This window comes from Centrocercus urophasianus, unplaced genomic scaffold, assembly GCF_019232065.1.
Source record: "Centrocercus urophasianus isolate 14NV4802_14NV808 unplaced genomic scaffold, USGS_Curo_1.0 seq_17, whole genome shotgun sequence".
Classification (NCBI taxonomy): Eukaryota; Metazoa; Chordata; class Aves; order Galliformes; family Phasianidae; genus Centrocercus; species Centrocercus urophasianus.
In genome coordinates this window covers 12074370-12102157 of record NW_024884722.1, presented here as the reverse complement: position 1 = coordinate 12102157, position 27788 = coordinate 12074370, and the positions used below count along the sequence as shown (strand labels likewise).

General features: G+C 48.2%; 1 protein-coding gene across 1 annotated transcript; it reads right to left on the bottom strand.

The window, feature by feature from the left end:
* ARL3 (ADP ribosylation factor like GTPase 3) lies at nucleotides 1-27667 on the bottom strand. The gene is made up of 6 exons (XM_042818143.1): nucleotides 27571-27667; nucleotides 18842-18985; nucleotides 17912-18028; nucleotides 13478-13528; nucleotides 11295-11480; nucleotides 1-3356 (listed from the first exon to the last, which is right to left on the bottom strand). The coding sequence occupies exons 1-6, from the start codon at nucleotides 27571-27573 to the stop codon at nucleotides 3309-3311; spliced, it is 549 nt and encodes a 182-aa protein (XP_042674077.1). The 5' UTR covers nucleotides 27574-27667; the 3' UTR covers nucleotides 1-3308.
* Nucleotides 27668-27788: the final 121 nt, after the last annotated feature.

Sequence of the window (27788 nt, the reverse complement as noted above, 5' to 3'; positions counted from 1 at the left end):
TCAGGTACAGTTCTGATGGAGAAAAACGCCTCTAGCACATGAGGGGTGGCACTGGGGTGTGGGGAACAACGCGAGGGAAGGAGAGAAATTCTCCATCGGAGCCAACTGGGGAGCTGGGGTTTGAGCACGAGTTCCCGCTGCAAACATCAGAGCCTCATTTCCTGCTGTGCCCTTGGAGAATTTCACTTCTCCATCATCTTTCCCCTCCAGAGAACACCAATGGGCAGGAGAGGCGTCTTTAATCTATCACAAAGGTAAAACCAGATTTAATGATGTGAAAGTGAAGCACGACAGCCTCCCCCCGGGAAGGGAATTAACCCCTGCGACAGACTCCTCGTGCCTGGGCTGGGGTCGGCCGTCACTCGGAGCCTTAAATCAGGCTGCTGCCTGCCTGGCAGAGGGGCTCTCATTCAAGCGAAGGCATCGAGCTTGCAGCGAGCCTGGCTGGGTGGAATTTAATGGGCTGTGTTATGCGGGAGGTCAGGAGAGAGGAACATAATGGTCCCTTCTGGCTTTAAAAATCTATGAATCGATGCAATGTGCGGCAGAGCTCCACCCATACCAATGAGATGGTTTGCTTTGCTCGGATCTCACTTCAAAGAGGGCAAAGCAGAGTTGGAAGGACAAAGCCTCCTCAGGACATTAGCATGAAGCACGTGGGTCAGGAGGCAGAGGGGCAGCGTTTGTGTTCCCAGCTTCACAGGTGGTACTGAGCCGGGTGCTGCTGGGGGCAGAGTGGCAGGTGAGCAGGACCCCACATCCCTTTACATTTCTACCGGGTCAATACACAGAGCTTACAGTACAGAGAGCATTTATGGCCATTGCTGCAAGATGATTTACTTCAGTCGTTGTAACCCTCCACCTCCATCCTCCCAGGTAGACCACATTCATCTACCAGATGACAGGCGAAGCTCTGGCTGGAGCAGGACCAAGCAACCAGCAAACATAAGGAATGAGCCAGCAAACGCTTCTGGATCCTGAGTTCAGTAAGGCAATTTTTCCTTCCAAACTGGAGCAAGAGTAAATTTACAGCATTTTATACACATTTTCCAAGTATAACTGATGGGAGCCTACAGAAGTAGCAGAGAGCAGGGCAGCACTTAGCTCTGCAGTTCTGCAGGTGAGGAGGGTTCCCTTCTGCCCCCAGGGGGGTTTTGTTCTGATGGGGCAGAGGAGAGAAGCCAAAGCACTTCACTCAGCACCCAGTGCCAGCCTAAAGCTTGGGACTGTTTCCCACAGAGCAAAGAGTGCCTTCCAGAAGCGGCTGCAATGCTTTACAGCACTTTCATCAGGCATATGTGCGGATATGGAGAAAAAGGGGATCTCTCATACACGTGCTGGGATACATTTCTCCTCCTTTGGCTCCAGAAACATGAGGGTTCAGCTTCCTGAGGCTCCCCTTAAGCTAACACAGTTGCTCTGTTTAAATGAACATCTCTCCTCACGACTCCTTGCTCAATGCACGCCAACTGGAAGCGTGTCACTTCTTTGTGTCATTAGCTATTGCCTAACAGCTCGATGGAGCCTCCGCTCCCCTCCCAGCCCTGCTTTTTGCAGCAGGCTGCATCGCTCCGTCTGCACGTCCCGCCTGGGCTGCAGACAGATGCACTCAGGGTGCTGACTCACAGACGCAGGCAGATTACACTTGGATCGCTGCAGCAGTTGCTGTCCCAGCTGTCCCTCTGCCCCCAGCCACAGCAATGACAGCTGAACTAGGCGCAGCCCAACCCCTGAACCATCCCCATGTACGGGGGGACCTGGAAGCGGCCCCAGACAATTTCAATCTGCCGGGCTCTAACACGGAGGCGGCTTCACGCACAGTGCAGATGTTTGTGCCGTGAGCTGGAGATGTCCAGGGGAAGGGACGAGCGAGGCGTGGAGCTCCAGGGGTGTCAGCTGGCCGCCTGGCTCCATGAGTCAGCTCGCTGGTGCGTGGTGAAGCCACATGCCGCAGGACACACAGCTCGCCCCGTGCCGCCCGCCTGCAAGAGGTGGAAGGGGTAGGGCGGTCCCCAGCCAGCCCTGGCCTTTCGCAGGCAGGCGGCAAACAAAGCTGGCAAGCAGGGCAGCGGGATTATTTTACCATCTGTGCGTTAGAAACTGGCCCAGGAGTCACCACGCTCGCTTCAACAGGACGTGGCTGCTTTGGCGCGCCAAGTGACTCCTGCCCGCTGTCAGCTGGGGATAGATTTGAATCGCGGACAAGGAGGTGGAAAACGCATTCGCGTTTCTATCTCAGCAACCGCATCCTTCTGCAGGAAAGGCAGTTCAGGGGAGAACAAACCCTCGCTATAAAGAGCGTTTCCCATCTGCCGGGCTCCTCACCTCCACCCGGCTGAGCTGCAGCTGGCAGCGGGCTGGGGGCACCTCCATGCGGGGCTGCTGAGGAGGGCGGGAGAATGGGTTTTGCACACTGCAGAGAGGAAGCCTGGGACCTGGTATCTCATTCTAGAAAGTAATCACGGACTTAATTGCATTTTGCTGCGGAGTTGCCTTAACATCAAGGGAAAATCAACAGGGATTGTTCAACATCAAGACTAATCTCACATATGGAGCTTACTGAACACAGGAACCACGTTTTTGCTGGCTCAAGGTGAAACGCCGGGCTAAATTCTCCTTCAGCTGCGAGAAAAGCCCCAGGCACGCTCATCCTGCATTATTCCAATTGTAAAGAGCTTCAATTATACACACATAACCCTCTTCCTTCTACGGCGTCGTCGCAATGTAGCAGTGTCTCGTTATGATCAAACTCCTCTTTTATGGCTATAGGAATATGCTGAAGTCTTCTACCCTCATTACACAAATGACTCCTTATCAGTTTTTTTTAAGAAACTACCCACAATTGGTAACAAAACCACGTTTTATCTGTCACTGAGGAAAAGCTGTGACTGACACCTGAGCGTGTCCTCAGCAACTGCAAGCCTGCACAGATAGGGCAGCTCCTATGCATTTAAGCAACTACAGTAACTCACCACTCCCTCTGCTTCACACTGAATCAGTCTTGCTTCTGCTTACAAACTTGCTGGCTAATCAGACATTTACTACTATTTATGCATAGGGAGGAAATATATAATTCCTTTATTGGGATAAAAAACGATACTAAAGAGCAGGTCAAGTTCCAAATCCAGCAGTAGGTTTTAACCGATGGTGTTCCCTTTTTTTTCCTCTCTCTCTTTTTTTTTTTTTTCTTTTAACAGCTGTAGCTGTGCACAGATGGAAAAACATTTGGTCAGAAAGCAGCAAATTAGTGTTTTCAGGCTAGAATTCTGCTCCCACCGCTCCTCCATTTCCATGCAGCTCAGAGTGCTTTATTTCTTCTTTGCATTGACATTTTTGCACACCCAATTCATGCCGTCCTTTAGACAGAGAAAGGCAGTGTTAGTTGAGGGAAGGGAAAGGGAATCTCCAGTCCTCCTCTGCCCCATGCCTGCACTCTGTGCCCAAAACCACCGTGCATAAAAGCAAGCGTTTCATTGCTCAGTTATTAAATCCTTCTTCTGACCATAAAAAGTATCATCATCTCATCGTGTCACTATGCCTCGGTCCTGCAAGGAAGGATCACTTTGCAGTTAAGGTATGTCAGCAGCAGATCGAGGCTCAATTCTAGGTTCAGATCATTTGTGCAACCTTGGCCATGCCACCTTGTCTTTGAGACTGTGCATTTTAAGCTGTTTGTTACACAGCCAGCTCCACATTCAGAGCGTGCCTCTAATTCTCTGCACAGCTGCGTGCCTCCTGTGTGTCCCCAGGCAAATCACATCAGCTCAGATGGACGAAAGTCCCTTTAATCATGGCATGTAGACTCTGTGCCTCTGAGAAACAGGCACTGTGGGATAACACAGTGAGAATAGAGGTGGTCATGTTTTACGATGCCGATACACTCGTTAGGGTACTTGTGTAAAAACGAGTGCAGCTACTACTTCTTGCTATTGCAAGCAATAGGGCAGCTCTTCAGTTGTGAATAACTGAGCATGAGTTTCTTGCTGAGGTCCCAGAACGGGATATGCCACTGAAGGACAAAGCGACACTTTATCCCACTCCTGATGCTTCTCTGATGTGAGGTGCAGAGAATGGAGTGCAGGATGCACAGTTCTCGTATTTGTGTCCCATCAAACCCACCCCTACCCTACCTACAAGGCATTGCTGGTGCCACGGGCAGAAAGAAGGCAGGTGGGATGGGACATGGTTGTGCTTGTAAACTGGGTGAAAGCCACTCTGGAGCTCTGGGAGGATTTTGGTGCATTATGTTCAACGGTCAACATGCTGTGTTAAAGAATAAGCAAGCCCAGTTTGGCTGGCTGCATGTGTGGGGCCAGGTACTAATAACACTGCTACCTCGAACCTCGGGGAGGGCTGCTGCCTCCAGTTTCATTTATTTATCTCCACAGCAGAGATCCGCGTAAAACAAATTGTCTGAAATCCTCAGAGCAAATGGGGAAAGACGAGAGGTAGATTCATTTTAAGGCCCAGTAGCTTTGTGTCTTCCCCTTTCAATAACACCGATAACCTAGGTGTAAAACATGTAACGCCTTAAGCAATCAATAGCATGGTTTAAAGCTTATCGCTTTAGAGAGAGAGGGAGCCAGCCTTCCCAGCCAGCGGAATGCCAGGGCTTAACAATGGGGCAGGGAAGAGAGGTGTCAAGCCTTTGGCTCCATTGTGTGCTTTAGAAATGCGCGTGATTGCCTGCAAAGAGTGAAAATAAATAAATAACTAAAAACGCTCCCACAACGATTCCAGCTTCCCCTGCCTCGGAAGCAATAATCACATTTGCACACATCATGGCATACAAGGCAAGCAGAGCTCCTCATTCATTTTGAATGTAGGTTTATTTGCTGAACCAGAACAGCTGAGACAGCTTTAAGTAATAAATATCAGCTGACACCCTCTGCTATTCAGCACAGTAATCCCAGAAACAATACATCACTGCAAAACAACAAACACGCATCCTATCTTCTACCTAATCTGACCACAACCTGAATTCACAGTGATTAAAACTCTGCCTGCTGCCATCAGGGAGCTCAGGAAGGGGAAAGACAGACCGTTTTAGCACCGGTGTGGTGAGGGTCATAAAGCAGAGTTTATGATGGGATTTACCATGGCTGGGAGCCTGGCTGCATCAAGCATATAATGAGGGCAAAAGAATGACATAGCAAAATGCAAGAGGAAAGGTGAACTCCAAACAGGCTTGAAATTCGTAAGTAGGTCGCTGAACTTTTAAAGCAGGAATTGATTTTAAAACTCTCTTCTGGCACGAGATAATTGACAGGAAAAATCACATTTAATTGTAAGTATCTCCCTGCCTGACAGTGATAAAGAGAAAACGAATGCAGCCAGCTCTACATGCAATGTATCTTCCTCATCTTCAGCCATGCTGCAGCTTCTGGTGCAACTTTGTCAGGGCACGTTTTCTGCAGTGCCCTGAGTGCAACAGCAAATGCAACGGAAGGCAAAGGAAACAAGAAGGTACGTTTGCAGTTTTTCTACCTAAAGTCTGAAGTGGGACAAGGGGTTGTTAAGACAGAGAAATGGAGAGAAGCTGTTACAAACACAAAGAGCTCTGTGGGGAAAGCACAGGGGAAGGAGGAAAAGATGCTTGAAAGAGTCAAGTCCACAAGGAGTCAGCTGCAGTCATCCTTTGTCCCTGCATTTTCTGTCCCTATATCTGCATGCTTAAAAGATGGCTCTGTGCAGAAAGTACAGTCCCTACAGTAACATTTAGATCTTGATAGATGTCCTTGGGCTGCTTTGTTGAGACAGAGACGTAGGCAGATATGCTGAGGATGGAGACGGATACAATATTAGTATTCCAGCCTCAAGTCAACCATGGGAAAACTTAGCCAGGGAAAGACTTCAGATCTTTCGGCTTCAGCTCTCTTAGCTCCTTAACAAGCAGCTAGTAAACTTTACCAAAGCAAAGAGAGAGAACTCCAGGGAAGAGGATAATGCTCCTTGCAGAGAAACGCTGCTTAGCGCAACCCCGCCTCGCTGCAGTCACGTCTGCTGTTGTGCCAGGGGAGTTGTGCTGTGACACCCTTTGGGAAAGAACTGCTAGAGCCTCCCCCAGGAGGAATGCAAAGTCCTGTTTGAGATTAGCCCACTGCTTGCTTATTCTCTGCATTATCAGCTTTGTGGCTGAGGGAGTGAAGTAATCTGACTTCAAACGCAGTGAATGAGTCCCTTCCACCCCATAAAAAAGCATCCTGATTTCTGCTCCCCTGCAAGCCAGGGATCAGGCAAGGCCACACACTTGTGACCCCTAATGTGACCTTAAGGACAGCAAAGCTTAATCCTTTCATGTAATCTTCTGTCTGCCATAACAAATTGGGTCATGCAAGTACAAAATTCTCCATCTCTAGCATTTTTGGTGTATGTTATTTTAACTGCCGCTTTCTTCTCCCTCTGCAAGCTGTAAGTGTGGCTTCATTATCTGTCATTTCTTTGCACCTCTGCTCAGCATACAGGCAGGCTTTATAGGCTCCCACAAGTATATCATCCTTGCCTTTGCCTGGGTGCACGCTTTTTTGTCCTCTGAGAGCTTGTATCCCCAACGCAACTTTGTAGAGTCTCTTTTTACCCTGCTTAAAAATCACAAGACTTTGCCCTGTAGTCTGGAAATACTGCTGCTTTTCCTCATCACAACTGGCTCTGCCTGCCCCAGGAGAGCTGCAGTAGTCAAAATTGGTTTAAAATCACATTCACAAGTAGCCTCAGAACCTTCTTAAGATGTGGGAGATATCTGGCCAGCCTGCTGTGGCTTAGACATCTTTTAGACAAAACCTAGCTCAGAGGATATAACACAAAAGATTGCTGGGAGTCCTGCTCTGAATCTTGCCCCTGTCAGAGTGGTGAACTGCAGTACCAGCAACATGTAGGTCTTGGGCTCCATTCTCCCAGTGGAGAATAGAGCCCAACAGGGAGAAGTAAGCAGTTCAGCTCAGACTGGCTCTGGCATAAATTAGAGTTTAGTGGCTACTCTCATTTCCACTGGCTTTTAATAGTCTCCTGGGTGCTATTATGCTTGGGAGACTTTGGACACAATATGCTGCAGCATCGCCCTGGAGGAGATTCCTCAGGGCAGGCTGAGCTCCTGCTGCCTTGATCCAAGATTCTTGCTTCAAACAAGAAATGAGCTGCAGAGCACAGACTGATCCAAAGTCTTGAGTCGTGTTTAATACGTACTGCCCCCTGAGAAGCATCTCCAGCAAAAGCAGGGGACTCCCTTTAGCTTTCACCTCATCCCAGCTGGCCAGGATGGAACATGCATAGCTTCTGCACAGCAATTAGAGACGTGGTCACAACCCCAGGAGAGCCCACGTGGCAATGGAGAGCTGCTGTGAGGCAAGGTCTCCCTTGTGTTTCTCTGCTGGAATTGGTGATCACCTCCCCCATTTGTTGTATCACACACAGGGGTCTCAGTATAAGCTGGAACAGGACGCTGCTGCTCTAGAGGCAGAGTCCAAACAGTCGTGGCAGGGAGATGAGGCTTTCCCGACTGATAACTAGTCAGAAGGTTAAAATCATATGCAAGCAGAAAGCTTGTTTGAAATAGCTTCTAAGGTGAGGGATGTCGCTCCTCTTGCAATGATATTATGAAGGGTGATTGAGCAGACAAGTGTTGCCCATGATTTCACTCTGGAGGTAAAGAAGTCTTCAGCTGGCACAATGCAAGATGGCCAGCTGGCTTCCAGAGGGCTTCCTGTATGGGGTTTCCAGTTAACCCAGCCACCTTTCTCCTGAGCCTGCCCAGAACATTGCTGGGCCCTTCTTCCTGAGTCCCTGATGGTTAATTTTAAAAGAGAAGATGACAATATGGATTCCCTCCTTAATTAACAGTTTTATTAAATAACCCAATTCAAATAATAGTTAAATTCTCTAAATTTGTATCATTCTATTAACCATAATCTAATCTCATTAACCTTGAAATCCCCAGTCTTAACTACCCAATTCTATACACCATGGTGCTAGCAGCTAAACTAATTAAATGACCTTCAAACTATTTCTCCTTCATGTATCGGCATTATTTATCTTTGCTCATTGCTCTTCCTTCAAGCTATCACAAAAATCTTCTCCTATGAACTCTGTACCTCTGTGTGCTGAGTACTAGATATGCTACCACCCTTCCCTGCAAAATCCATCAGTGACGTCTGTGATTTTACTCCAGCTAATGTATTCCATCAGCAGTGATGGTTAGTGTGATTGCTCTTCGCCTTTCATCTGAATACCTGATGCTTCCACATCTTCATTTATTTTTCTGTCACTCATTGTCATTTCTCAAAGAAGTCCTTAAACCAGTGACCTGATCACTAACTACACATAGATGGCCTCCTTCTGAGCCACTGGTAGAGATAGTGTACCACAATTCTCAAAATCTTCTCTCTTCATCTCGTGCTCTCAACAAGTTTTTATTTGATTCCTCTACATTTTGAGCATGTTGTCTTCTGAGAGTCCCAGGGATGAAGACATTCTTTATTTCTGGGCTGACCCAATTGCACCTAAGATCCTTTAGTTTAAAAGCCATCTTGGAAAACATTCTGTTCAATGAACTGCCAAGAGAAGGAGAGCTTGGCATCCTTGCTGCCTGATTTGACAGGGCTGGAATTATGGCACAAGAGAAATACAAGGGCTCTTACTATAAGCTGCAGAGAATTTGTGACTTGCCTTTTTGCAACAATCACTTATGGAATAAGCTGCAGTATTTAGGGCAATGAGACTGGGGACAACAGCACGTTATCTGCCCTGCATCTAAATTAATTTGTCTAGATAAGCATAATGAACAAAATCTATAGGGCTGCAAATACTTTAATTTAGCTCTCGTCTTCTGTTTTCTGCAAGTAAGTACAGAACTGGATTTAATTTCTCTGGGTGAGAACATTGGGCTTATATTCTGGTCAACTGAATGCATGCGAAGATGCACTACTCTTCAAGGAGAGGGCACAGAAAGGAAGACTGAGCAACAAAAAAGTGCGCAGAGCGCTTCAGAGAGCCTGCAGATCAGCTTGGAAAAGAGGCATTCTTCATAGCTCATCAACAGAAAGTGCCACCTCCTGTCATGTAGCTCTTCCACATCCAGCACTCCTCCCAGAAACTCATCTGCCATTCTACTGCCCTTAAGAGCTGGACTTAGATAAAACAGAGGAGGGCCTGAAGGAAGGAAGCAGGTAGCCTGATTTGTCTGCAACCTTTTGAAACTGCAATCTCACTTTATCTTAAATCACGATCACGTTTCTTCGGACTTCAACATACACTGCCACTGAGGAATGTATTTCCCTTTTAAGACCACTGCTTCAAAATAAAGATTGCAGAGTTGAAGCTTTTCACAAGGGTGGTTACAACATAGCTCAATTTGTATTTTAGCTAAGGGCCTTTGAAGGACACCATCTGAAACATTTAGGTCTAAATGTGAGGTTAAGAAATTCAAAGCTAAATAACTACTGTAAGGGATCAGGTCAATGGACGCCAAGGGAAAGAACAAGTGGGAACTGGGTTCTTTCTCCTAGTCTATGGCCCAGGCTGCTCCTCGCCCAAAAGTTATCCCCAGATCTTGTCTGAGGAGCTCTTTAGAAATTCGCTTAATATTTTTCTGAGCCAACCAATTCCTTTGGTCTCCCCAGCATCTTCAGCCAAAGAGATCCACAACTCAATTATGCAACTAGCGAAGAAGCAGCTTTTACTTGTTTTAAATTGTTGCTTCACTAGGAACCTCCTTCCTCTAGCAATGTGGAAAAAACAACATATAGTCTGTCACTTGTATCCCATAAACCCCAAAGACATTCTCGCTTTTTGTCCGTGCTCTCTCTCTTCTAAGCTGCAAGTCCCAATCTATTTATTCTCCTCGTTTACAGATGTCACTCTGTACTGCTGATCATTCTCAAAATAATCTCAAAAAAAGATCCTCAAATCTCTCATACTTCTGAGCAGGTATTTGGACAATATTTTTCTTGATGGGAGCAGTTAAGTGCTGGAAAGTACTGTGTAGAGAGATGGGGGAATTTCCATGCTTGGAGATGCTTACAGCTTGAATGGACAAGGCCCTCAGCAACCTCCTTTGTACTTTTAGTTGGCCATGTTTTAAGCGTAAGACCCTTCAACACAATTTCTTGGACTCTGATTTTACTGCTGCTGAAGTCTTTTTAGATAGGAATAAAGGCAGAAATTAATGTCGTGTTCAAGGCTGGTGCCTACCATGCCTTTATTCTGTTACAGAAGAGAGTTTTCTAGAAATTCCTTTTCTAGTTACTGGCAACTCCCTAGCATTTGGTTTTCCCTTTTTGGCCCTTGCTGAGCACTAAGCTGCTGTTCCCAGTGATCTGCTCTGAGTAATGGCAGCTAATTTAGAGTCCATCATCATATATGTCTAGTTAGAGTTGTTGTTCCTCACGTGCATTATTTTGCACTTGTCAGCACTGAATTTCATCTGCCATTTTATTGCCCACTCAGTACTGTGGGCTTCTGCTCTGACTCTTCGTACTCAGCTTGAGATCTGGCTATCTTGAGCAGCCCTGTAGCATCTGCAAATAAGGAATTCACTGAATTTGCAGTGGAGATAAATGGCTTCATGATTTTGTTTCTTTAAGTATCAGTGAAGGGAATAATCCTGACTGCTTGGATTGGGAGCGCTGCAAATATTTAATTCAGGAAAGCCTAAGAGTGAAATAAACAAACCCAGGTCCCATTTACATTACAAAGAGCTGCTATGCTGCAGGAACTGGCTACAAGGCGCAGCTATTACAGTTCAGCTCAGGAACACAGCTCAGCCCCCTGTGAGGGTTTGTGCTGCCCCACATGCTGCCATTAGAAGTGGTCTTTGCCCCATATGCTGCTCTCGTGTTTCTCAGATCAGAAAAATTGATCGGCTGTTCTCTGGCGCCTGGGTTGAGCAAAACGCCAAATGACATTAGTAGTGAAGGTAAATCAGATTTCTAAAGTGCACACTTGTAACAGTCAAAGGGGTTAATAGTAGAAGGCGATTTGTTTTGTGAAAATGATTAACCTGACAGCAGTCTCTTTAAAATAAATCAATGTCTTCATCTGGCCCGGTCAAGGGGTCCCGGGTGGGGAGGCGAAGGCTCCCCTTTTCCAGGGACAGAGAGATCCCCAGGGCCCACAGCTGCCCCTCCCCTGCACACAGGAGGTGAGTGAGATACGTGACCCGTGCTGCGAGCAGTGAGGGCTTGGCCGTGCTGACCCTCTTTCGCCATGCAGCCAGCGCTGCCCCACCCTGCAGATCGCAGACAAGGATCTCTGTCTCGCAGATGGCCTGCTGGCACAGCAAGCCCTCTCCAGTGCCTCACCTGTACTCCCTCTCCTGAAAGAGCCGAACAAGACTGGATCTGCCAGACTCTGTCACGGATTGTGTGTAGGTTCAGTCCCTCGGCAATCTCTGAAGCAGGGGCAGCCGTCAGCAAATCCTGCTTGTTAGCGAATATGAGCACGGGGACTCCACCAAGCTTTTCTTCATCCAAAAGCTCAGCCAGCTCCTATATCATTTACAAGAGAGTAGGGTGAGGGGAAGGCGGAGGGAGGCAAGGGAAGAAAACCTTCAACCACCAGTGGTTGTCTCTAATTAGAAATATATTTAGGGCAAATGCTGGAAGAGCGTGTTCCAGTGTTCTTATTATAAGAGAAGAAAAATGTATACAATCATCCGAGCCCAAGGTTCAAAAGCTATTTCTTCCAATTACAGGTTACAAAAATCTTCATCTTAGTCTGAAATTAGCAGTTGCCTTAAAGGCTACAGCTCTGTGTTTTACCAGTCGCTGCTCCCCAGAGACCAAAATTGATGAAACAGCAAAAAACATGTAAATTGGCAGGATGAGGAATCTGTTTTAAGTTACTGCCTGACTGGCATTTGTACCTGAGCAGCCGCTGACACCAGCCCTGATATCTTCACTAATAATGACTTTCAGGGGTTTGTTCCAAGTTCTATAAACTGCAACTTGAGCAGCAGAGGACTTTTTTCTTTTTTTTTTTTTTTTTTCCTTTTTCCACCAGAAATGGAAATCCCACAAGAAAGTGGCAATGCTTTTGAAGGCACTGGCTAGCTGAAGACAAGCTAGGTCAGCCCTGCTAGCTGGATTTTGGCTCCATATGCAGAGTACACATTGGGTGGCATCCTGAGAAATGGGTTTGTCCATTCTAAACTGAATGACTCAAAGAGAGTCTTTTAATAGCCCAAATCTGAATCTACAGTAGATCAACGATGGCTGAAATACTTCATGTCTAGGGTTGTGCAATGGCCTCACATGAAACAAGCAGTCTCAAGTCACTTCCCTATGCAGCATATGGCAAACCCAGCAGAACTTCAACCTGCAGGGACTGCTGGTATTGCAGAGAGATGAGTAGATGAGATTTTTTTTGTGGGCTCCTTATTTAGCTGGAAAGGTTTTTCTCTCAGATGCTGTCCTGATATCTTTCATTCACTAGCCAGACACTTTTGGATTAAAGGAGCACAGTCAGGGAGATGCTAAACTGCAGTGGAAATCTGATTCCATCCCCTGAAAAGCAATGTTTGGTTTGGAAACCAGGGCGAGAGAACAGAGTTATAAACAGAGCTGGCCAGGAATTTTTCAACAAAATCGGTCTTTCATCTGACACAGCTGATTTACTGAAATCAAATTATTTGTGGAAATGTGAGGGGTCCAGTCTGAGTTCACCTGACTCAGGCAAGTGCTCTACACTTCTGCTTCTTCCCCCTCTCTTTTGCCTAATGAATATTTAATTGCTGATTATAAAACAAAACAGCATCAACAGGAGAGAAATTTCCCCTGCTCCTAAAATAACCAACAGTCCTTCTGTGAGGGTGTGCCCTTCAGATTAGAGAGACAAAAGATCAAGTGCCTCCTTCAAAACAGGCAGAACAGAGGGCTTTAGGTTAAATCCCTCCTTTCTGACTCCCATTTCAGGGGCAAATCTGCTGTTAGATATTTTGAGACACTGTCACTTTCCAATTTTTGTAACAAAGTTCAAGAGTCCTATTTTTGTTCCATCCTAAAACACAAAACATTACAAAACATCAAAACTTTGCAGAACGGAAATCTTATTTTCTAGCCAGTCCTAGTTACAAAGTTCCTGGGTTGGTTTTTTTTTTTTTTCAATTACATCCAAAAGACAATCAAGTCAATATGATTTCCATTTCAACTTCGTAAATAAGAAAATAAGATTCCTAAGGGTCTTGGTTTGGCAAGGTTTAAAGGACTTAGAAAAGTTTTTTTTTGTTTTTTTTCTTCTAGTATGGGGCTCTGTTTGCTATTCTTGTATAGTTTTAATGAAAACCGTTCTATTTAAACGGAATTAGGCTACCTATTTTCCTTGTTTCACATCTACCAAAATAATCTGCATTGATGTTGAAAGGCAGGTCTCTCTTGAAATGCAAATTTTCCTCATAAACAACAAAATCATCTCTCTAAGTTTTGTGAGCAAGGGGCACTCAGAAGCACTCTGTTACTTCAAAGGAAGCTGGGCATAAGTAACTCACCTGACCCGTTTCTTCAAACCTCTTCCTATCTGCACTGTCAATGACATAGATCTGAAAAAGAAATGAGGGGAAAAAGTTACTTTTCCCAGAAGACACTCTTCCTTAGTATCATATAAATGAGCTAAGCCTAATAATTATGGTTTTGGGCACAAAGATACTTAGTATTATTTATATACCCAGTGTTGGGAAAACATCATGACGTTTAGACAGGAACCTCCTTTTTTAAAACCCAAGGGAGTGGACAGCCATGTGGTAAGGATCAGAAAGTTGCTTGTGGCAGTACTGGGGATGCTCTTACCAGTTCCATGTTATCTGAAGAGAACTGGAGACTGCCTGGCATCATTGCAAATGGCCAGCTTACAGGCTGGAGCTGAGTACAGGATGGCAAAACATGGGGATCCAGATATGGTCATACACCGTAGCAAACAGCGCCCAAGCTCTGCAGAGCTGTGAATAGACCAAGCTGCTTTCTAGCAGAACATGTCACCTTCTCATAAGCCAACAAGGCACATAATAGCACTCAGGGGACAGATGAAGTTTGAATATATTGGTGACATTGAGTTTCTGTCCTACCATGACCTCCTGGGACAGGTGGCTGGATCCAGATTGCAAGACTCTGTCTTCAGCTGTCAGCTTGTCCTTAAGGTGGCAGAGGAGACAGGCAGAAGCTGGCTCCCAAAGTCTGACTGCAGAGCTCTTCCATCTCCTCAGAGCTGGGCACTACATGTCAGTCTGTGAGGAGGTCCCAGGCAGACATCTGTCCCTGGGTGAGAGTGGTTCTCCAGCCTGCAGGCTCCCTGCCTTTGCAGAGGGTCCCTGCCCTCTCCAGCAGCATGCCGTGTCCTGCTTTCCTTTTTTTAAATGCCTTCTGCACAGGCTAAAAGGCTCCTCAAAGACCCCACAAGGTGAGGGATTAGTAAATCCAGTCACCCCTCCTCCTTCCCTCCAGCAGTGCTACCACAATTCAGAAAGCACGCATAGCAAACTACACCTAAAGAAACTGGGGAACCTCTGTATAACATCCAGGCAAGAATCACCTCATCTTATAGGAAGGGGAAGGCTGCTGGGGCAGCAGACAGGGACAGGACTGGTGATAAACACTGAGTCTTTCGCTTCCAGCCCCTGCCATTCTTCATCAGTGCTGACTGAAGCTGCTAGGATGTCATATGCACGCTCTTGGGTGGCTACAGGGAGCAAGTGTCAGCATGGTTTTGAGGGAATAGATGAGCACAGCACCCTGCCATCAAGATAAATGGCATCCTTGCAGGCAGTTTCAGCGCAAGACTCCATGCTTCCAGGATAATTCTGACCAAACAGTAGGGGGAGGGAAGATCTCTAGCAGCACTGTCTACTAAACTGTAGGTACGCCCTTAGCGAGCAGTGCTAGGGCTGTTTAAAATGGGACCAGATGAATGGTAGGAGAATCTGTGTGCCAGCCTTGAGAAGGAGGAATCTCTGCAGGCTCACTGGCCTGTTAGTTGATCAGCTGGGATCTGTGGTCCTCCCTGTGGCTGATGCACACTGAGAGAGCCTATGGATACATAGCAGGGCTGGACACAGCTGTGCAGGGACACGGCAGTAACGCACGTGCCTGGTGCCACGTGATGGGGAAAGGCCCACGGGCATGCGTGACACAGCCTCTCCCTGCAATGTGATCCCAAAAGTACTGCTTCAGCTACACCTGTCCTCTCTGTCCGAAGCACCCACCCCTGTGCATCCCATTTGAGGTAGAAAGCGTGGTCTAGAAAGAAAGAAGGAAGATGTGGAGTGGTGGTTGTGAAACTTGATTATCATCTTTCCCCCTTCAAGACATCTCAGGGGAAGCTTAGCAACGCATGAATGCAATAGTAGAGCGCTATTTCTTAGATAAAAGGTTACACCTTGCATATTATGGTGCTTTTCTAACTGGCAAGGAAGAGCCCCATTGCCACAGCCAGCCAGGCTTTCTCCTGCACCACTCTGTTTCTTGCTAGGGAGCCACCTTGCAAGATGAGAACTGGAGACACAGCGCTCAGGGCAAAAGCCACAAAAGCACAGCAGAGAAGATAAAGTATGTGCAGAGTGCCTACTTCCAAACCAGAAACCACTGTGCCAAATAGCTGCAGGTGCCTGTCTGAATATGCAATCAGCCAGATATCCACACCTTATTTGCCTGGGTTAAGCTTCCAAATATCACAGGTGTGTGATGCAAGACCTAGCTCTCATTCAAAGGCACCTGCATGGATTTGAATTTGCAATCACTTCCTGCTTTTTAATACTTCTTAAAGGGTCCTTTCTACTTTGTGCAATATATTTTAGGAGAAGAGAGAAGCAAGGGGTCCTGGGAACTGTGGCATATCTTATTTCCATCTTTCTTCTGAAGCGAGGCCCACACAAGGCTTGCTTCTGGCTCTAGTGTTCTGTAACATGGTTCGCTAGTTTGAGCAGCCCTCAAGTAGCGCATTGGAGCTTGAGAAAGAAACACATGTGAGGTGTCTCCTTTGAGGAGCAGGCCTAAACAAAACCTGGAGTAAGTGAGCTGGGCAAAAATTGCAAGTGATGGGGCTGGATGAGGGAATAATACAAAGGATAAGTTAGCTCAATTTACAGAGGCATGACCTGCATCAGGTTTGCAAGAGGAGATGAATTACTGACTGTAAGGGGTGCAAGAGCTGGTAAAAGAACTTGATCTTACCTTTTTTCTATCCCAGTTTTGGTGCGTATGGACGTGGCAAAGCACTGCACTAACATGGAGACAGCTCTCAGTCCAGGACTGGCTGCTAGCTGGCCAGTAGGGAGTGCAGGCTCATGTCCACATATGCATCAGTTACTCCCTCCCTGAATTCACACTGCTGCTTCCCTCCAAACTGACTCTGGTTCTACCAACTATCTTATTCGTATAAAAAGAAAGGTTTTCTCTGCACGTTGCTTTAGCTAGAGTGGGAGGAGGACTGGGAACACAGCTGTATTCATCTCCTGTCTTTGAATTCACCTTTATTTCCACACCTCTCATGCAGCACACCCTGGGAAGGGGGGAAGACCACAGACCAAGATAGCTCATTGCTTTGCCAGCAGAGCCTCACAGGCACTGTTTTGCAGTTGTACAGCCTCTGCAGTCTGAACAGCGGCTGTAGCAAAGATTCCCTAGCTGCTGCTTTGCAGTGTTGACTTTGATTTGCAAATCTACATTCACCTCACCAGCAACTGCAGAGCTCAGATCCAGTGGGCATGATAGCCCTGCAGCCATGCCATGTTTTCTTGATGGCCACAGAAGAGTATGTGTTCTTTGTCCTGCTAGTTTTTTCAAACACAGATTTTCTCTTTTTAAGATTACACCATTACCCCCTGAAAAAGCAACCACTCAGGTTTACGCCCCTTCAAACATCAGACTGCAAATTAACACTGGAAGAAGAGAATCTGGAGAAGAGACTAGGGGACTTTTTAGACCTATTTAAATAACATATTCATTTGGACAATGTTTTCTAAGCGTGCAGGTACAGCCAGACCCTTCAGGACCCAGTGAGCCTCGGAGCAAAAAGCTCTACTTCTAGTTGCACTGATCCTACTATGGAAGTGAACTGAAGCTCCCAGCAAGTCAGTGAGTATGGATGTGTGTGATACAGAAGGGAGGAAGGGCGTCTTTCAGAGAGAGCTTCCTGCTTTCCCATGGGAGCCTGTAGACCTTGCTTAGAATGGCTTTTTCTCTGCTCTCACTGGCAGTGCTGCTTGGCAGGGGGGTGGGCCTGGAGCCCCCAGACTGTCTCCATCCTGCCACGTGTGACTGCATGTTAGAGGTACTCTTTGAAACTAGTCAGGACAGCACTTAGAAGGTCCTGGGGTAACGTGCTCTGGCATGGTCCCACAGTGTAATTATAATGGTAGTCAACTGTAGCTAATTGTAAGGTAACTGCAGCTAAGATGTCAAAAACATTAAAGGACGGTGTAATGATGAAAGGACCAAAGGAAAAGACAAGGGGTCTCTCTGTGCCCCTCAGCCAGAAGCCTTCCTATCTGATGCCAGACACAACATTTAACTCTTCTGTGCTTCAGTTTCCCCAACCATAAAGAAGGCACCATTCTGACCCACCTCCATACATGAGGCTTAAGTCGCTCGAACCCATGACGGGCTTTTGGGAGTCTCCAGTGAAAGGAGCCATAGATGGGCAAACTACAAGTAACTGATGTTCACTTTTTTGAAAGAGCCTGAGATGAGAGGAAAGGAACTGGCCACAGCCAGCACCATCCCATGGAAGTAAAAACATACAACTGAACGATTTCTCCAAACATCACTGCATTTTTCTTAGTGCACCCAACCAATCTTGCCATTTCACTCGGAATAACTCCTGTTACAATGGCAATGGTGTTGCTGAGAACTGGGACATTACACTGCTTGTTCCTTTCTGGCCAAGACCATGGATTATATGAACACAGCATTCAACTGCAGCCAGTACTTACAAGGATATCAGTGTTTTCAAAATAGTTCCTCCAGTACGGCCTGATCTTCCTCTGTCCGCCTATGTCCCATACGTTCAGCTTGAAGCCTTGAGACTGAACGCTTTTGATGTTAAAGCCCTGGAAAGAGCAGAAACAAAGGCACATAGAGCATAAACCTGAACGGCTGGATCAGATTCACAGGCAGACATTAGCACCTTATATATCCTGTGCCTGCACCATGCTGTGAGATGGGCCAGGCAGCCACAAAGATGGATCGGCTGCGGGAGAGGCACTGGTAAAAATGAACACAGCCACTAAACCATCAGCTTGCCTGTGTTCCTGGGTCAAGGGTTGACGCTGTCATGGCTACGGAAACATATGATGCAGTTAGTACCCTGGAAAGGCTCAGCAGGGTGGGTGCAGGAAGAGGTGGGAGAGCTGCAGATAAGGAGAAAACAAGGGCACTGTGAGAAGCAGGACTGAGCTTGTGAAAGCTGAGTAGAGAGTCCCAGCTAACGCGAAGCCAGAGGTCTCAGCTCAATTCGACACAACGCAACTAATGCCGGGCTTAAAAGAGCAACAGCTGCATGTCTGAAGGGTCCATTTCATCAATTAAAGCACCAACTGAAAGGGCATTCAAGTAGAAAAACAGGATGTGGTGTGGGCTGGCAACGTGCTGCCGCAAGACCCAGGGGACTGGGACTTGGAATTAGGGTGTTGGAGCTGGGAGCTTTGCAAGGCAACTACAGGGTGGGGGGAAGCATCTCCCATAGCTCTCTAGCAACCTCCTCTGGTCAACACAGGAGCAGTGCTGCAGTATTTCTGATGGGTGACTTCTCTCTCCCCAACCTTCATGCTTCACGAAAGGGGGCTGGAGGTACCAGAGGGGGAACGATGGAATATACAGGATGTCTGGAGTTGTCTGGTTGTAAGACAAATGGCCTTCCTCACCTGTGTTGGTGTGATGTGGCTTATGTCCTCAGACGCCAACTGTTTCAGGAGTGTAGTCTTGCCTGCATTATCCAGTCCCAAGAGGAGGATCCTCACCTCCTGGTCTGGGGTGCTTTTCAGTTTACGCAGGATTGACAGTAAACCCTAAATTAGCAAGAGAGACTGTAGTTGTTATTTCCCCTCTGACTTTCCCCGCCAGGCCGTGCTCCCCAGGTTCTGTTCAGTGCTGGATCCCAGGACAGGCTGAATCCCTTCCCTCTTCCCGTTTCCTCTCCTACTCTTCCCCCTCCCCACAATTCTCCTTCATCTCCAAGAGCATCAGTGAGGTCTCAAACAGCACAAATGCCACTCAGTGGGGTGCACCACTGGCTGCATCGCTCATGTCACACAGCTGTTTGGCACTGCCTGTGCCAGGAAGACAGTGCCTAAGGATATTACATATAGGAGCTGCAAACCAAGTCCTTGCGAGCTCTTCATTATCTTTATCAGAGGGAAAACCCCATTAATTTAATCTCCCTTCTGATTAACTGTAGGTTACGGCATACCTGACATCAGTTCTTTTCATAGTAACTCCCTGATCATCTCAAACCCCGTTTATCTGTCTAAAACATGCCGGACCCATGGGGCACGTGCAGTTCTGATTCTCAGGATGTAGCACTTAACAGCTATCTCAGATCACCACACGTCCTCGCTAAGAAAAGCACAGTGGATTTCAGTCATTAGCCAGGCTCAGCTCTCTGAGCTGACAGTATCACTCAGGATTAGGAAACAGAATATGCAGGTCAGCTCATTTACAACTGTGCACGTTACAGCAGCACACCCAAGCTTTTGTCAGAGACCTGCACCTCTCTGAAATGGATGAAAAATGGTCCAGATCCTGATGTGTAACCAAGAGGAGCAAATCACTCTGCTTCCATCTGGACCTCAGCCCCGCAGGAGAAGGGCTGAGATACATGGATGCTCCTGCAACTTGTTTGCCTGGGCAAACCCCAAGGAAAAATGCACCCACAGCTCCTTCTGGAGCCTTCGGGATCCTGCTCAGCCTCCCACAGACAATTTCCATGTCTCGAAGGGCAATCATGAAAATGAAGTTCAGATATCAGCACAAACCCAGGCCATGGGGGCCCGCGTCTCAAGCAGTTTTGTTCGCCCATTTGCAAAACGGAGACGACAATTGTTGTCAACCTGCAAGGGCAAATTAGCTAAATGTCACAAAGTGCTTTGTTGCTAAGAGGAACTACGCCCTCTAAATATTCCTGCTGGGAGCCGAGGACTATCTGAGCCATAAGGGTTGCTCCTTATCCCCTCCTGATCAAGCAATCAGAAACCTGTCCTTAGGATGAAGGGCTGCAGGACTGCTGTCGCAGCGCTGTGCTGCTGCAGCACAAAGGGCAGTTTGGAAAGGACGTGGCACTACCCATCATGATGTCAAAGCTTTCGTTGCACGGTGTGAAAATATACCCACATCCAAACATAGGTTAGATTTGATCCATCCCCTTCAAGCATTTCGGATTTGGAAGTAATTTGTTGGCTACCCATTTAATTAGCAGATGCAGCTCACAAATACACAATTCGAAAGAAGAGGAGGAACTTACTGAAACTGTGTTTGATGGATATTTGTAGGATGCTGCATGGCTGCCATTGTGACTGCGCTTTTGTGGAAAGCTGAGGGTCAGAAATTCAGAGCTCATGCACAGAACCACAGCAGCAGAAGTTGAAATCTTACCCTTGGGCTGTATCACCTGCACCATAAACAGGCTGCTAAACACCTGGGAAGCCGGGCCCAGCTCAAGGTGCTAATCAGGAGCAGGCTCTGCTTGCCGGCGGTCAATGCCCGCACGCACTGCCTGCAGCCTGGGCTGTGACACCCTGTGCTAGGCTGGGTGCCCACAGCTGGCTCTGTGCAGCCACAGCGGGCGGACGGGCCATGCTGTGTGGGTGCAGGAAGCTCCCCCAGCCCGGCAATGCCGGGGCGGAGGGCAGGGAAAATGCCCAGCAATGGGATGGGCTCCAGTGCTTGTATGCACTTGACGTCATTACAACATGCAAGCTGTAATTGCCCGACTTGCACCGCACGTTTTTTCACCTGCAGTCAGATTTATGGCTGTATTTGTTGGCTTTTAAATACGCAGAGCCAAGCTCCCCACGAGAGCAGGAACTCTAAAATTCACACATTTTACCCCCTTCCCAGGAAAGGCTGTGAATTTCCCATTCCTACAGGCTGACCCAAGCCAACACAGACCCATCAAAGAGCTGCTGCTGACTTCAGAGGGCTCTGAACCAGGCCCCATTATTTCAGTTTATTGCTCGTGGTTAAAAAAAGAAGTTGTTGCAATGCTAATCCTATTCTCAGCGCTGCTAAGAGTGGAGCGGTGCAGCCCAGAGCAGATCAGGATTAGGAGATGCTACGTTTCAGAATTCAACTCCGAAACAGCGAGCGCAAAGCAATGTATTACCAAGTGTTGCTTATCTACCAGGGAGCAATTCCCAGGGGTCGGGAAGAGGAACTGTTATAAATGTTAATAGAGCTGCTCCCATTGTAGACAGATGCTATTTCTGGGCCAGTATGACAGCCTACGAGAGAACGATCAGCATCGCTCCATATTCTGCTCGAGTGACACCGCGGCACGGCTGATCGCAGGATTATCTGGGGTAGCCAATGGATGGGAGGATATTTATAGAAATAAAAGTATTCTCTAAGGTATAAAGTAAGCTGATTTAAAAGGCTGGAAGACAAGCAGGCCAACACAGAGAGGTGGACTCTATCTCAGTAGCCGCCAGCGTAGGTTACATGGTTTGTGTACACAGCTTGAATCAAGAGCCAAGTAATAGCCCAGGCCACTGTGATTAGTAGTATTTTGTAAATATTATTAAAAACCGGCACTCAGTATTTTCTCTGTAGTTAGTGAATGCTTAAGGTTAAGTAAAGCTAGGCACAGACTGGTTTCTAATACACTTACTATTTTTTTTTTAATTGGTGTTATGAGCATACTAGTTAGGAAGACAGAAAGCATTTCCTGACAGCTTGGTAGACTGGAAAAAATAACTCAGCTGAGTTCCTTGCAGCATGTAGGCACTACAAGGGACAAGCAACCCTCCCAGCACACATGCTGCTGGATTAGCACCTCCATGCTTGCAGACACAGTGCTGAAACCAACTTGGTCCAATGAGAGACAAGAAACAACTACTTGGTATCCATGGTGGACATCAGGTAGAAAAGCCAGCAAATGGTGGTGCAAAGGGGAGACTCAAATGCCAAGGGAGAGGAGCAGGGCCTTGAGGCAGTGCAGCAAGCAAACGTACCCTGAGCAAGGAGGGAGCACATGTGGGGCGAGGAGCAAGACGGGTCCTGGCAGAGGAGCTGTGGGGATGGCTGCAGGAGTGCAAGGGCAGCACGGCATTTGCACAAACTAAGCAGGCTGCAATATCCGTAACACAGAAGGGAACTGCAGATGCTGTTTGGGTAATGAGCAGCACAGCATGGCAGCGCATGCAGCCTTTGTAGAAGGGCAGCCATAGGGAGCAACTCAAGGCAGGGCACGGCCAGCCAGCGACAGCCGCTTGGTCACCTCAGAGTTAAGCAAACTATGTGTTCTATGTCAGGTCGGCTTGTTTAAAAACATCATTATCCTTGGTGGAGAGGGCTTTCTTTACAAGCACTGTGAGGAGACAGACTGATGGGGTCAGCAACAAGAAGGCGGCATTATCCAGACAGTGAGTGGGGACATACGAAAAGAAAAAATGACTCCTGACAATTACTGTGAAATCAGAGCGGGGCATTAAATTCAGAGATGCAACTAAATGGGTAAGTGCACTCATAAACACGTTGAGCATGAAAGGGAAGCTAACCATCTTATTAGCATCCCTCTGAAAACGGGGATGTGCGGTTTTATGAAAGCCTATCATTGCTAGGTTTAAAATACCCACTGAATTATCGAAGGACGTTCAGTTATAGCTGCATGCAGTAATCCTGTTCTCCTTAAAAAAAGAAAATACAGACATATATAAAAATACGGTGACATTTATAGTCCTAGCTAAGGGTTTTGTGGGTTTATTCAGCTTTAAATCCAGGCTGTAGATGGGCCTTTTGAACTAGTTGATGCATGTAACTACATCCTGTACCACAGAAGCCGCCGAAAGGAAGATTCGCTTTATAGGCCAAAACAAAAATTGGTTTGGGACAAACAGAGCATTGAGATAATCTGTTTAAATATTGTATCAGATTGGCAATATAAGACCATAATGGAAAGAGCAATTTCCCCTCGTACTGAGGGCAGGATACACAGGGCATGGATAAAGCTCGGCCCGCAAGCCACGGCACAGCACAGTTGATTCCTATTAGGCAAGAGAAGCAAATGTATTCTGTTTAACTTTATTAACCACAAAGCTCAGATAATGAATTTTAAACAAAACCACCCTCCGTCACCAGCAATCTCTTATCTCATGCATGTGGACATTCAGCTGAAATGGAATTCACTCACCAAGACGCACCATGGCCACAAGCCCTGTGCCTCTCTGGCCGCTGTGACCGCATCGCCCACCCCTCCCTGCCCCTGCTCCCCTGCTGCCACGGCCGTGGGTTGGACCTTCACCTCCTGGCCCTTTCTAGCCAGCTCATGAGCTGCAGAGGTGGTGGTTCCATTTCCCAGCAGCGCACAGTGCCTCGCTCTGTCCTCCAGCCGCTCCTTTGTGCCTTCCCCACAGCCGTGGGAGAAACTTCACACAACACCCGCAAACCGGCCCGCGATTCTCCTGCTAATTCTGCCTCTGCCACACCTACAGTCCTCCAGGAGGTTTCGGCGGTGAAGGGGCCAAGTTTGAACCTGCCTCAAATTCTCTCCTATCGCTCTGTTATCTCTCACCACGGAGGGGGAACATCTCCTTGTTCTGCGCCTGAGCACAGCCCAGCCCTGCTCACTGCTGACTTTCAGCAAGCAATGCAGCAGCAATTCACCATTTCTAACTAGTCAGATGAAGGCAGCGGGGCAAGTGATGCTCGCAGGCGGTCACACATGAGTCATGCACCTGGGGAAGCACAAGAGGTTTTGCTGAGCCCAATCTCCTGCTTTCAGCAGAGGATGTTTGAGGCTCCATTTGCCGTCCAGCGTGCGGTTCTGCACACACACAGCTGGAGGAGGGGAGCCGGCCTGACAACTGCGCTGATTAGCTGGTGCCCTGAAGAATGACGTTTGATTACCTTTATCTTCGGCTGCAGAACTGCAAATGTCACTAATGGTCATAAAATCACCCAGTCTTTTTCAAAACACAACCGAAGTAAATTAATCTATTGAGCACGGTTTATTCAATACTTCTTACTCTGGCAGAACTCCCAACAAAATCATTTGCTTGCTGCATGTCTCCACCATATGGTGTCATTCAATGCAGACTTTCTTTTCTCTGCTGAAATCCCACATTTAATGGAGCCGAGTCACCTACAGAGCTCTTCCAGCTCGAACCTACTAACACAGTTTTCTGTCAAAGAGGTCACACGGCACTCTGTGTTTTGGTGCATTAACCAACACCAGCATGAATTCTCCTTTCATAATTAAAATCAAACTCCTCTGCTCTTTGCAGACTTCAAGGAAGCACTCTGCCCTGTGCAGGGGATTGCTGATGCCTGCCGCTTTGTCTCCCCTCCAGCGGTGCAGTACTTGGAAACCTCCTCCAGTTGTTGATATACTGCACTCCCTGCACATCGTTTCCCATAAAACCATCGCACAAACAGTAAATAAATGAAAAATGTGTGATGTGCAACTCTGCTTGGAAACTAGAGCAGCGGAGCACTGCTAAAGCTTTGGAAAATGTTTTGTTTTAATGGAGTCAGTTTGGTACAGCCTCCATGTCAGACAAGAGGCAAAGGGAAAATTCTGAGGACTAGATACGCCTACAGCAGGCAACGATACTTGCTGCTTTTATTAAAAATGGGAGCTTAAGGCCAGGAGGAAGACGTTTGACTACACGTTCTGCTATGTCGGTACTGCATTCTCTGCACAACATCTGCCTGGTGTCATCCAAGCGCTCCATGACTCAGTTTCCTCAGCTGTACAATGGGGTCACACTTTGACAGACCTGGTTTTGATGCAGTGATGTCATCTTCAGTCAACAGCTTTAGAAAAACTTAGGTCATCCCCCAGCCCTGTTATCCATCAGTTGCATACCATCTCACTTGGTGAAGACAAGCCGCAAGCTCTGCTTCGCACAGTACTTCCAGAGCTTTTGAAGGCTGCTTACCCTTTCATGTAACATCTCCCTTCACCCTTGCTGTGAGCCCAGCACACGTGCTGCTCAACCGCGCCAAAGCCTTCAGCACCACGCATCTCTCGTGCTATGCATTTTTATGGCTCAAGTTTCCCTCCGTGCTCCACCTATGACCTTCCAGCATCCCTGCCTCACAGCTGTGAGAAATGCTGGTATGCTCTGCAGAACAAGACACTTCCCCTCTGCACTTACTCAGTTGGATGAGCACTGAAATAATTTAAACATCAGCATTAACCCCATTATCACTGGAGCAGGAGCAAGCAGAACTGAAGAGGGTTTCAGTGCTTACCAGTGCAATCGTGATGGGTCAGAAACATGCTCATGGGCAGCTCAGATGGCAAGCAGTGCGTTGTTATGTCAGGCTGTCTGGATCAGTTCTGACTGCTGCTCCATACCCCCCGGGCAGCAGAGCTGTCCTGGATGTATGTGCTGATGTTCCAGAGTTTCTGCCACTGAGGGTTATTCAGTTTTAGGGAAAGTTGAGACTCCAGAGAGCTGGTAACAGAGCTCCCCAGCTTGCCACCCAGCCCAGCCAGTCCATGGTCTGAGAGGCTGCTGCTCCAAAACAACTCCCAGAAATGGAAAATAGACTAGGAAGCATTAAAATGCTGCACCAAATAACACAAGCACTGGAAAACACCCAGTCCACCCTCCCCATGCACAAAAACACTCACTTAACAACAGCCAGATCCCAGACTACACCAGTTTATCAGGAATCACAAAGCAGAAGAGCAGATTTGGCTGATAGCAGCTGCAGGCCAAATGCGTCCCACAAAGCACGGTGCTGCTGGAGGCAGCTGCCTTCATCTCCACAGCAGATGTCCATCCTGTGATGGCTTTGGTGCCTGGTGTGACAAGCTCCATCATCACCTGATCTAAAATAGAGCAGGTCTCATAGACTTTATCTCAATCTCTTTCTCTGTGGTACAGCAGGTGGGGATGCAGCCAGAATTAACTCAGCAAAGATGAGGAGCTGCCTTTGCTGTTCTCACTTATGCCTCCTCCTGTGCATTAATCCAGCTTGAATCCAGAGGGCTTCTGGACAAAACACAGCTTTGCCCTACAGAAGCTCTTTCTCTCAGTCTGGGCTCTCTGCACACGCTGCACCCCAGTAGCAGCTCCCCAACCACCACAGCTGTTTCCCACCCCTCTGTTGATGCCCACTCATTCTTTCCTGACAGTCCTTGATGGACTCCACCAGCACCATCCCGTTCCACCCCAAATACTGCAGCATCCAGCACCCAAGTCTATAATTCAGCCTCGCCCTAACATGATGCAGGCAACATTTCACCATCACCACACATTTGTCTCCCAGTAATGCCCTCTGTCCTTACCAAAACCTTTGCAGTGAGGCTCCAATTCCTCTCCTCAATGAACCCTGCTCCCCATCAAATAATTTGTTTCTACACTTGAGCATTCCTCTCCTCCCTAGATCATCTCTTTCTCTCACTAGCACCAAAACTCCTCCATTCCTTCCCATGGTGAGTCTTCTCTCTTCAGCCCACGCTATCCCCATTTCCCCAGCCCATGGCAGAAAACCCAAGAGCACCCAAATCCCAGCAGCCTATCCTAGCCAGCCAACAGTGACTGGCACAGCACAGTGATTCCCCAAACTGTTCATCCCACCCAGGTCTCTCCCAGTCCCCAGGTAATGTCTCAGCTCTATCCATGCCCAAACCCCCAGCTCCTACACCCAGGCTTCTCTGCCAAGACTGAGCTCCCCTTTTATCAAGGCCATTTATCAACAGCCCTTCCAACTCTGCAAGCTCTCCCGGAGCTCCCCCGACTTTTGCAGCTGACTTTCGCACAGAATGGATGGGTTGGAATGGATCTCAAAGCTCCCCAAGGCCCCATCCAAGCTGGCCTCCAGGGATGGGGAACGCACATCTTCTCAGGGAAGGTATCCCCACAGCCTTCTCTTCTCCAGGCTGAACACACCCAGCCCCTCAGCCCGTCTCCATAAGACGAGTGCTCCGGCCCTCTGAGCATCCTTGTGGTCCGCTCTGGACCCGCTCCAACAGCTCCATGTCTTGTGCTGGGGTCACCACCACTATCACCACCACCTCTTCCCCCTGGCTGCCCCGTCCATGGTCTTTCCACGCAGATGCCCCCAGGCTCTCCCCAGCACTCCGTGTTTGAACGCTGCCCCCATCATTGCCAGGTCCTTTCTGTCAATCCTCCCTTCTGCCTCTCCTCGGGCCAAGCGGGCCTCTGCGGCTCTGCTTCCCACCCGCATCGAGGATCCACCAATCCCCATGCAAACACAGCCCCCAGGACCCGATCCTCGGGCCGGACACCCCAAATTAACACCACCCCAAGGCCGAGCGATCTCCTCCGACATGGCCCACGCGGCCCCCCCCCCGGGCCTCCCGATGGGCACCCCGGCACCCCCGACGCCCCGATCTCCCGCCGGACCCCCGCAGGGCCCCGATCTCCCGCCGGGCCCGGCCCGCCGCCCCCGCCCCGCTCACCATCCTCTGCGCGGCAGCGGGGTTACCATGGGCAACTGCGTCACACACACGCCGCCGCTACGTCCCGCGTCACCGCTTCCCGCCGGACGTACGGAACGCGCTCACGGCCCGCGGGAGGGGGCGGAGCCCATTCCAGCTCCGCTCCCATCCACAGAGCGCTCGCTCCCCTCCCGCCGCCGGGAGGTGGGCGCGGCTTCTCAGCTCGCTCTGATTGGCTG

What these genes read in the sequence shown, in the direction of transcription:
- ARL3 (XM_042818143.1), bottom strand. An exon ending in GGTTTGAAGAAACGGGTCAG is followed by an intron (nt 11,481 to 13,477) that starts GTGAGTTACTTA and finishes TAAATGATATAG; the next exon opens with GAGCTGGCTGAGCTTTTGGA. An exon ending in TTTCAGGAGAGGGAGTACAG is followed by an intron (nt 3,357 to 11,294) that starts GTGAGGCACTGG and finishes CTCTGTCTAAAG; the next exon opens with GACGGCATGAATTGGGTGTG.